At 42.6% G+C, this 10,000-nt stretch overlaps 1 protein-coding gene across 4 annotated transcripts in view; it reads left to right on the forward strand.

The window, feature by feature from the left end:
• The window catches only part of LOC143279838 (single-stranded DNA-binding protein 3-like), a 149,915-nt gene that overhangs the window by 18,914 nt on the left and 121,001 nt on the right, over window positions 1–10,000 (forward strand). For all 4 annotated transcript variants that reach the window (XM_076584072.1, XM_076584073.1, XM_076584074.1 and 1 more), the window contains exons 4-5: window positions 1,453–1,537; window positions 7,225–7,266. In XM_076584072.1, the coding sequence (XP_076440187.1) occupies window positions 1,453–1,537; window positions 7,225–7,266 (127 nt within the window). The remainder of the gene's footprint in view (window positions 1–1,452; window positions 1,538–7,224; window positions 7,267–10,000) is intronic.

A 10,000-nucleotide genomic window follows, 5' to 3' on the forward strand; every position in this document is an offset into this window, starting at 1 on the left:
TGAGATGCACTGTAGCAGTTGCAAACAATGATAGATATTCATATTGAAATTTGTTATGAAGTGCAGTCTCTCTTTTTGTTTTCTTTGTTGATGTTTTGATTTCTTTGTACTTTTTTTTCTTCTTTTTTCTTGTTTTTTTGTTGTTGTTGTTGTTATTTTGTGGTGTAGCGTACATGGATTTGTCCGAACGCAGTGACGCCTCCTTGAGCTACTGAAACTGAAACTGAAACTGTTGATATTTTGTTTTCTTTCAGTCTTCCTCTCACCATTTTTTTATTTTATTTGAAAGTGTCGTTTTCTTTAAGCCTCTATACTTACCAAGATTATTTCAAAAGAAAATTCTTAGAAAGCAAAACAGTAAAAACCAGAATACACCACCCCCTCTTCCTTCTCCTATTCAGTGTATATAAAAAATGGAGGGTAGGGGGGTTAGCACAAAAACAAAGAGGTGTTTTATGAGAGGTTTGGTGGAGACAGTATGATACCAGATATGACAGCTTGATAAAAACTATCAGTTTGTTTTCCTGCAAAAAAAAAGAAAGAAAAAAAAAGTCTCTCAAAGCACACCTGTTCTGCCCTCCACTTAATCGACCAGTTTTTGCTTCTTGTGCCTACGTGTGTATTTGTGTGTGCACACGCTTGTTTGTGTATGGTATGTCATAATAAACGAATGTGCATATATTTATGTATGAATGAATGAATTTTATCTTTCAGTAGGTATTTTTGATGTGTGGTATGTATGATGACTGTTCTGTTGTGTATGATGTGTGGGTTATTTTTTTTTGTCTGAACAAACTTCAGTGTTAGTGTGGATGTCTGTATGGGGTTATGGGCATACGTTTGTTTTTTCATTTTTGTGTGGAGTGATGGCCTAGAGGTAACGCGTCCGCCTAAGAAGCGAGAGAATCTGAGCGCACTGGTTCGAATCATGGCTCAGCCATTGATATTTTCTCTCCCTCCACTAGACCTTGAGTGGTGGTCTGGACGCTAGTCATTCGGATGAGACGATAAACCGAGGTCCCGTGTGCTGCATGCACTTAGCGCACGTAAACGAACCCATGGCAACAAAAGGGTTGTTCCTGGCAAAATTCTGTAGAAAAATCCACCTCGATAGGAAAAAAAAACAAAAACTGCACGCAGGAAAAAAAAAAAAAAAAAAAAAGGGTGGCGCTGTAGTGTAGCGACGTGCTCTCCCTGGGGAGAGCTGCCCAAATTTCACACAGAGAAATCTGTTGTGATAAAAAAGAGAAATACAATACAATACAATAAATGCATATTTTAATCATATCATCGGCTTTTACATTGCACAGCTCAACTGAGCACGTTGAACATGGAAAGGCACTACATAGATTAAGTTGTTGTTGTTGTTATTATTATTAATTTTTTTATTATTATTATTGTTGTTGTTGTTATTTGAATAATGACTTTGATTGTGTTTTGCTGTGTGTGCAGTGTGTTTTGGGATTTGTATTGCGCGGCACCAGAGAGGAGAGACACTTGTGACCACAGCAGTGAAGCGAAAGCGTTTCATGATTATGTGAGTGGTTGTTTTGGATCCTCTTAGATTAACTCCTTTTTGTTTTTTTGGTTTCTCTCTTGCTCTCTCTCTCTCTCTCTCTCTCTCTCTCTCTCTCTCTCTCTCTCTCTCTCTCTCTGTGTAGGGGGTGTGTGTATGTGAAAAATATACAAGTCAAATGCCTGATGATTACATTATCAGCTTCTTCAGATTTCGAAGTAGTAATCATAAATTGGAAATAGAAGCAGGGAGACACCAAGGCATACCACGAGAGTTACGGCTTTGTAAAGTTTGTAACATGTTTGTGATTGGTGATGAGTTTCATTTTATAATGGAATGTCCCAGTTATGATCAGTTACGAAATAGATATGTTCCTAAAAAGATATTTGTCTCCAAAATCGGTTTTTAATTTTTGTGATATGCTCAAAGGAGGCAAAAAAGTCATATCAGCTGTAAGATGATTAGATTTGCCAATGTTGCCTAACTACACTTTTGGAGTTAAAAGACGTTTGTGTTTTCTCAACTTTGTGACATTGTTGTATATTTGGAAATGTTTGTTCTGGGCATGAAAACATTATTTTGCAGTAATCCTCCATATTCCAGTAGGAGTGAAAGGATAATTAAAACATGAAACTTGAAACTTGTGTGTATGCTCATGAATGCTGTGAGAGATGGGAATATTTTCAATTACACTCCCTTGCTTCAGTGCTGCTTTCTTTTTCTTCTTCATATTGTGTGTGTGTGTGTGTGTATACATATATATATATATATATATAATATACACTTACACACACACACACACACACACAGAGCGCACCTGTAAACCAGCTGTTGCATATCTGAGCCATTATTGTTTGTTGTACATTTTTTCTCCAGTGATTTTTTTTTTCCACCACCCATCTCCACACACACACCCTCAGTCCCCTAGAATGGTTGAAAAAGAAGTAAAGGTGAATGGCTGTACCTGGGGGAAGCTAGCTGAGATGTTGTTTTATAGACAGTTGATAACTGCACAAAGTCTTGGCGCTTCAGTAATGTAGAAGGTGGTCTTGAGATCAGAGAGACATGAAGTCAGCGGAATCCACAGTTTTCCAAATGGAGGGAATGTGGAGAGTTCCCAGGACCAGGAAGAAATTCTGTGCATTTAGAACCTGCATTGGCAAGGCAAGGGTGGCTTTCCATCAGCTGAAGAATGTGTGGAGATCCAGAGATCTCACAATTAACATCAAGATCGGGATCTTCTGCACTAAAGTGAGACCTGTCCTGCTGTGTGAAGCAGAAACCTGAAGAACCACTGTCACCACCACAAAGAGAATCCAGATTTTCATTAACGCGTACCTCAGAACGACTCTTTGGATTTTCTGGCTAGAAAGAAGCACTGATGAAGAACTGAGGGAATGAACAAGACAGCAACCTGCAGAAGAAGAGATCCTGTGAAGATGCTGGAAATGGATCGGCCACATGCTCCGCAAGCCTGCATCCAGTGCAGCAAGGCAAGCCCTCACCTGGAACTCTCAGGGAAATGGAAAAGAGGGTGGCCAAGAAATATGTGGCGCCGTGACGTGGAGGCAGACATGACGAGGACAGGCTGTAGCTGGGGACAGCTGGAGCGACTGGCACAGGATGTGGATGGCTGGAGAGTGCTTGTTGGTGGCCTGTGTCCCAGATGGGGCAAAAGGCGTAGGGGTGATGTGAGGTGAGTGTTGAGGTTGTTGGGTCTGACGCACAGGAGTTGATCTTTATGCAAAGAAGATACTGCCACAAGTACCAGCTTTCAATGGAGATTTCAATTCAAGGAAAACGGCTCAGAATCTGACTGTTCGAGTCTTCATGGACACTCACCTGTAGGCTGAGGATACTTATGTTGGGCCGAGGCTCAGCGCCTCCATTCTTTGAGGGTGGTACCAGTTTGTAGGAAAGGAGATGGTTGCTGGAAAGGCTGGTGCAGTCACAAGGAACAGCAACAGGCCAAAACATCATGCTCATTGCTCTGCATAGGATTCATGAGGGATACTGTTGGACCGGCATCGAGAACATGATTAGGAAGACCTGAAATCTGATTGAATGACACAGGAAATGAATGATGAGCGCCCAGTGGCAGCCGTCAGTTGGCTCTACCCAGGGAGACAGCCTTTTGTGCAAATGACCCAGAGTTTGTAAAGCACTTAGAGCTTAGTCTCTGACTAAGGACAGGTGCTATATAAGTATCCATATCAAATCAAATCAAATCAAAACAAGACCTTCACATATTATGGTCTCCCACACCTACCAACCCTTCAGCAGAATTTTTCCTGCTTGTTCACACTTCATTCCACTTTTACACTTGCCTTATGAAAAACAAAAACAAAAGGTGGCCAGATAGCAAGAAGACACCAGTTAAATCCCTAACATACTCACCAAAGTAGGAACAGAGGCAGCATGTGTGTGAACAGCTTGATAACTTGCCATGGAGAGATGATGATTTGTGAAGGAGGCGAGGAAGGGTTTTAGTATAAGAAATGCAGTTTTCACCAGCTTGAGTGTATCTACATACGAGAGAGATAGTTTTTGTGTGAACATCCCAGGTGGAATCCAGGAGGCCCTGTGTTGGGAAGAGGGGGTATTTAATGCAGTATGAAGCAGCAGACTGGTTTAAGTGCCTGGCTGCATGCTATCATCTGGTCCAACGCCAAGCTTGCTGTCTAGAGTGTTGCGAGTTCGAAACGTGGATACCCAACATGAAAAATTAATTTAAAAAAGAATAAAGAAAAAAAGAGATCACAGAAAAGAGTCGTCCTTGCGGACCATGTGAATGTATTGTTCTGTTTGGGTCAATGTAGGCTCCCTCTCCCTCCCCCCCTCCATCCTCGCCCCCCACTTTCCATGGGCCGTTTTATCCCTGTCAGTCATATCAGCTGGGGTAGGTGCAGACCTGCATGTAAAGTTCCAACTCACTGAGGGGCAGAGTGACGAGAATCGGTTAGGTGTTGTTGACCTGTGATCCAGTGTTCACCAGGGATCTGGGTTCGAGGCCCTGTTTCAGCATGGTGTCGTTTCCTTGTGAAAAGCACTTCACTTTGATTTTCCTCTCTTCAACCAGGTGGAGTGGAGTGATGGCCTAGAGGTAACGCGTCCGCCTAGAAAGCGAGAGAATCTGAGCGAACTGGCTTGAATCACGGCTCAGCCGCCGATATTTTCTCCCCCTCCACTAGACCTTGAGTGGTGGTCTGGATGCTGGTCATTCGGATGAGATGATAAACCGAGGTCCCTTGTGCAGCATGCACTTAGCACACGTAAAAGAACCCACGGCAACAAAAGGGTTGTTCCTGGCAAAATTCTGTAGAAAAATCCACTTTGATAGGAAAAAACAAATAAAAACTGCACGCAGGGGGGAAAAAAAAAAAAAAAAAGGTGGCGCTGAAGTGTAGCGATGCGCTCTCCCTGGGGAGAGCAGCCCGAATTTCACACAGAGAAAGCCGTTGTGATGAAAAGAAATACAAATACAAATTGTGAACAGGACACCTGATTTCAGTCGGGGACGGTTGACCAAATTACTAAGCAGCAGATTGTCTTGGGTCTACAATGCAGACCCCTGACCCTGTTTCGGTCTTTGATAGCATTCCTCCTTCCTCATGGACATCCTGAAAGAACCATTGCCAGAGATCCACCATGCTCTCTATGGAATCAGAACATTTTGTCTGATGTTTATGATTATGTTTTTATTCAGTCATACAGACCACCAAGTTGCATCACACAAAGTTATGCTCTGTATAAAAATGATTTCATCGTTTTTGTTATTGTTATTAGAATATAAGATGCTAATGATGATGATGATGGTAATTATGATGAGTTAATGTGAATCACACTGTTATCATTATTGTTATTATTGTTACTGTTATTCTTGTTATTGTCATTGTTTTTATTACTGTTATTAAGTTAGAGAGAGATGTGTTTTGAGCTGTTGAGAAGAGAGAGGGAGAGAGAGAGAGAGAGACTGTACACATATGTATAAATGCTGCTATGTCAATGAATAATGTCAGAAAAGCATCCAGTTTTCTGTGCGAGTTCACGTTGTCTCATGAATGAAGGTGATATAAATGCTGATGATGAGAAAAATAGGTAATTATGACAACATATAGTACTAAGGATGTGTAGATGTTAAGAAAATGGAGAAACAGCACATAAAAAGTTGGTTATTATGGAATACTGTTGTTGAACCAGCCACCACGGTGTAGTGGTTTGCACTGCAGATTGATATTAATGATAACTGGGAGGAAGCAGGTTCACGTTTCAGCAGAGGTGGGATTTTTTGTTGGTTTGTCCATGACTGGCTCCTACCCCGAGTTGCGTGCTGTTGGCTCAAATAGGCAGACTGGGACCACACAGTCAAGTGTCATCCACTTCATGGATGAGTCTTTGGGAGAGGTGCTCAGATTTTCAAGCGCTGTACCTCTCAGACCTTTCTGACGCTGGGATTTATTACAACGGGAAGTGTAGAGTACATGCCTTGTCTTATAGTCCCAAACTTAAAATGGATCTCCATAGCAGCAACATCAGCAGCAGCATCATCATCCTTATTCATCATGAAAATATTTATATAATATATAAAAAGAAAAATTCCCACTCTCAGATGTTTTAGCCTTTCATGCTCGGCTCTGATGGAGACCTCAGTTTTGATCCCCCTTCACTTCCATGCTGAGGGCAAGTTCTTGTCGAAGTCTTCAATGTCAGCAGATTCCGTGGGGACTTAGAGGAGGGATATGGTGGCAGTCTCCATTACGGAGAGGATGCTCACTCTATCTAGCTCTGAAAGTGTAACTTATCAATTATTGTTAGCAGCAGGGGTTTTTGTAGGCGTTGAACTGTGTATCAGAAGAGACACTAATTATTAAAACACCACCAAAGTGACTCAACAGCTGTGCAGGGTCTCATCTGGTGTGTGGTCTCCTGGTCACCTGACAGTGATAGTTCCCTGTTGACTGACTGTGCTGACACTGTGGCAGACGAACTTGGGTGTGGCTGTGTATTGGGGGGCTTGGAATGAGTGGCATTAGAGCAGTGCCACTTCTTCTTCTACTTCTGCGTTCACTCGTATGCACACGAGTGGGCTTTTACGTGTATGACCGTTTTTACCCCGCCATGTAGGCAGCCATACTCCGTTTTCGGGGGTGTGCATGCTGGGTATGTTCTTGTTTCCATAACCCACCGAACGCTGACATGGATTACTTCTTCTTCTACTTCTGCGTTCACTCGTATGCACACGAGTGGGCTTTTACGTGTATGACCGTTTTTACCCCGCCATGTAGGCAGCCATACTCCGTTTTCGGGGGTGTGCATGCTGGGTATGTTCTTGTTTCCATAACCCACCGAACGCTGACATGGATTACAGGATCTTTAACGTGCGTATTTGATCTTCTGCTTGCATATACACACGAAGGGGGTTCAGGCACTAGCAGGTCTGCACATATGTTGACCTGAGAGATTGTAAAAATCTCCACCCTTTACCCACCAGGCGCCGTCACCGTGATTCGAACCCGGGACCCTCAGATTGACAGTCCAACGCTTTAACCACTCGGCTATTGCGCCCGTCAAGCAGTGCCACTGAAATGGCACATATGACGGAGCTGCAAACGACAACAAAAAAACCCCACCAAAACAAAACCAAACAAAACAATAACCCCCCATGAATTTTTTGTTGTTATTGAACTGTTGTGTTTTTTGTTTTGCAGGGTTTTGTAAATTCAGGGTACAGTGTAAATGGAATCGCACCGGTAAGTATGCAGTATTGTTTGATCTCATTCTTTCAGAATGTGCTTCTTTGTCATTTTAATGAAGAGAACTGTAGCTCTCCTCAGTTCCTTTACTTTCCTCTCTGTAAGGAAATAATTTCTTTGCGCCTGCCTGTTTTCCCTGTTGTTTTTTTTATGTGTGTGAGTGGAATGGAGCAGGTATGATTTGTGTTTTGTTTTGTATCATTGTATTTCTTGTCTTGTGTTCACTGGTTGAAGCTTCCACATTCACTTGCACATCTATGACTCAGGCTGGGGAACTCTCAGTGGATCCACTATTTTCAGTTGAAGAGCAGATCATTTCAGAGGGGAAAAAAAATTTTTTTTCAGAGGAAACTTTTTTGTGGTCAGAGAAGAAACTGTGAATTATTGTTTAAGCTTTCAGAGGAGGCCCTAAAACCTCATAAAAATGACTAATTTTGTTCTCACTTGGACACCACGACAGGGCATTGCCCCTGCACCCCATCACCCCCTGCACCCCATCACCTTCACCTTCACCTATCCCGTAGTCTTGTGGACCGTTGGGGCGCCACAGGTGATCTGGCAACCAGCATCCTCCAATCCTCTCGGTTTTCTGACCTCCTGATTGTATCGCTCAACCTCGAGCCCGTCCTTTCTGGGATGTTGTCCTCCCATATCTTCCTCTGTCTGCCTCTCCTTCTCCCTCCTTGCACTGTGCCCTGCAGGAATGTCTTGGCAAGCCCTGATGATCTCATGATCATCTTGAGTATATATATATATATATATATATATATATATATATATATATATATATATATATGCCCCTGCACCCCACCAAGCGCCAAAGGCAGCCCCTGGACCCCAGAGGAAACTCTCCTGGACAATTCCCCAGTCTGATGACTGGGCTTTTTGTTTAGGCTTCACTCATTCTCATCCTGCTGCTTTGGCAGCTGTATTCTGTTTTCAGGGTCAGTTATGTTTGGCGTCTGCATGTGACTTGCATAATTTAGCTCTGAATGTTCACAAGGATGGATTGGGAGATCTTCAGTGTCGCTGTGCCGTAATACATTCGAAGGGGATTTTTAGGTTTGCTTGTTACATGTTGACATGGAAGATTGAAAAGAAACTCACTGTACCATATACAGTTGAAGGGTTTTTTTTTGTTTAAAAAAAAATTTTTTAGCAGGTTTGCAGTTATAGATTGTAGTTTGACAAGGAAAAAAATGACCCACAGTCCATCGGATGGTGATACCAGGATCATAAACCAAAGACCCTCATTGTGCATGTCTAGGTTTCATTTTTATTATAAATTGTTATTTTGTTTTTGTTTCTATTATTTATTTGTTTCCAAATGGTTGTTTGTTTCTGTATTTTCACAATAATTTTCATGTGGACAGTCCCAGCACTGAAATAAAGACAGTGATTGGTGATTTTCGCCAAATGCAACAATAGAGCAAGGCTGGTTGTCTTGACAGTCACCATTAGAACTTTGAAGGAGCAGTGGCACAGTGGTAATGCACCTGACTAGGAAGCTATTGTCCATGGGTTCGAGTCTTTTTATATTGACATGGAGTTTAACTCCTCCCGCCCCCCTCCACTTGACCTTGAGTGGTGGTCTGGGTGGTAGTCTTTCGGATGAGGTAATAAACTGAGGTCCTATGAGTGTAGCATTAAATTTGGTGTGTGTAAGAAACCCCGCAGGAAGGAAGAGATGGTACCGGACATAATTGTGTAGAAAAATCCACTTGGATAGCAGCTGTAAAACATTACCATTGCAGACAGGTTTAATGAAAAATCAAAAGGTGGGAGGGCGGATGGGGGATACTACTGCTTTGGGGCTTTTTGTGCTCTCTCCGGAGGGGTAGAGAGAGCAGCAAGAATTTCACTCAGAGAAATCTGTTGTGTAATACAGTACAACTAAAGATAAGACACTGATGTGTGCTTTCCGCCATGGATCACGAAGCTTATAGTTCCCAGACAGTCCTCACCAGCACTTCTGACATTTTCTTTCCAGTGTAATAATGCGAGAAAAGCTTGTAGTGTCTTTTTTTTCTGGTGTAATGTGAGGTCCGTTACAGGTAGTAATTATCTTGTCGTTTTTTTGGTGACCTCTTTTTGTTGATTTTTGTCTGATTACGTTTGGTGTGACATGTGTTGCCAGCTGTAGTGACGTAGGAAACGTTTTCCACGTCATGTCGACTGACAGTTGTTTGACTAGTTTTCTGTTGACTCCGAAAAGGCATTGAATGGAAGCCAGAATTTTGTGAAAGCTTGTTAAGTTGTTTGTCTGCAGTTGTCATTTGTGGAGGAAGGTGGCAGAATGGTTAAGACGCTCAGCTGCCAATACAGAGAGTCCGTGAGGGTGTGGGTTCGAATCCCGCTCTCGCCCTTTCTCCTAAGTTTGACTGGAAAATCAAACTGAGCGTCTAGTCTTTCGGATGAGACGACAAACCGAGGTCCCGTGTGCAGCACGCACTTGGCGCACTGAAAAAGAACCCATGGCAACGAGAGTGTTGTCCTCTGGCGAAATTACGTAAAATGAAATCCACTTTCATAGGTACACAAATATGTAAGCATGCACTCAAGGCCTGACTAAGCGCGTTGGGTTATGCTGCTGGTTAGGCATCTGCTCAACAGATGTGGTGTAGCGTGTATGGATTTGTCCGAACGCAGTGACGCCTCCTTGAGAAAGTGAAACTGTCATTTGTGCTTATAGTCAGTTTTGGAGAGACACTGTGATTGCAGTGCTTGATTG

The sequence above is a fragment of the Babylonia areolata genome, chromosome 3 (assembly GCF_041734735.1).
Source record: "Babylonia areolata isolate BAREFJ2019XMU chromosome 3, ASM4173473v1, whole genome shotgun sequence".
NCBI lineage: Eukaryota > Metazoa > Mollusca > Gastropoda > Neogastropoda > Buccinidae > Babylonia > Babylonia areolata.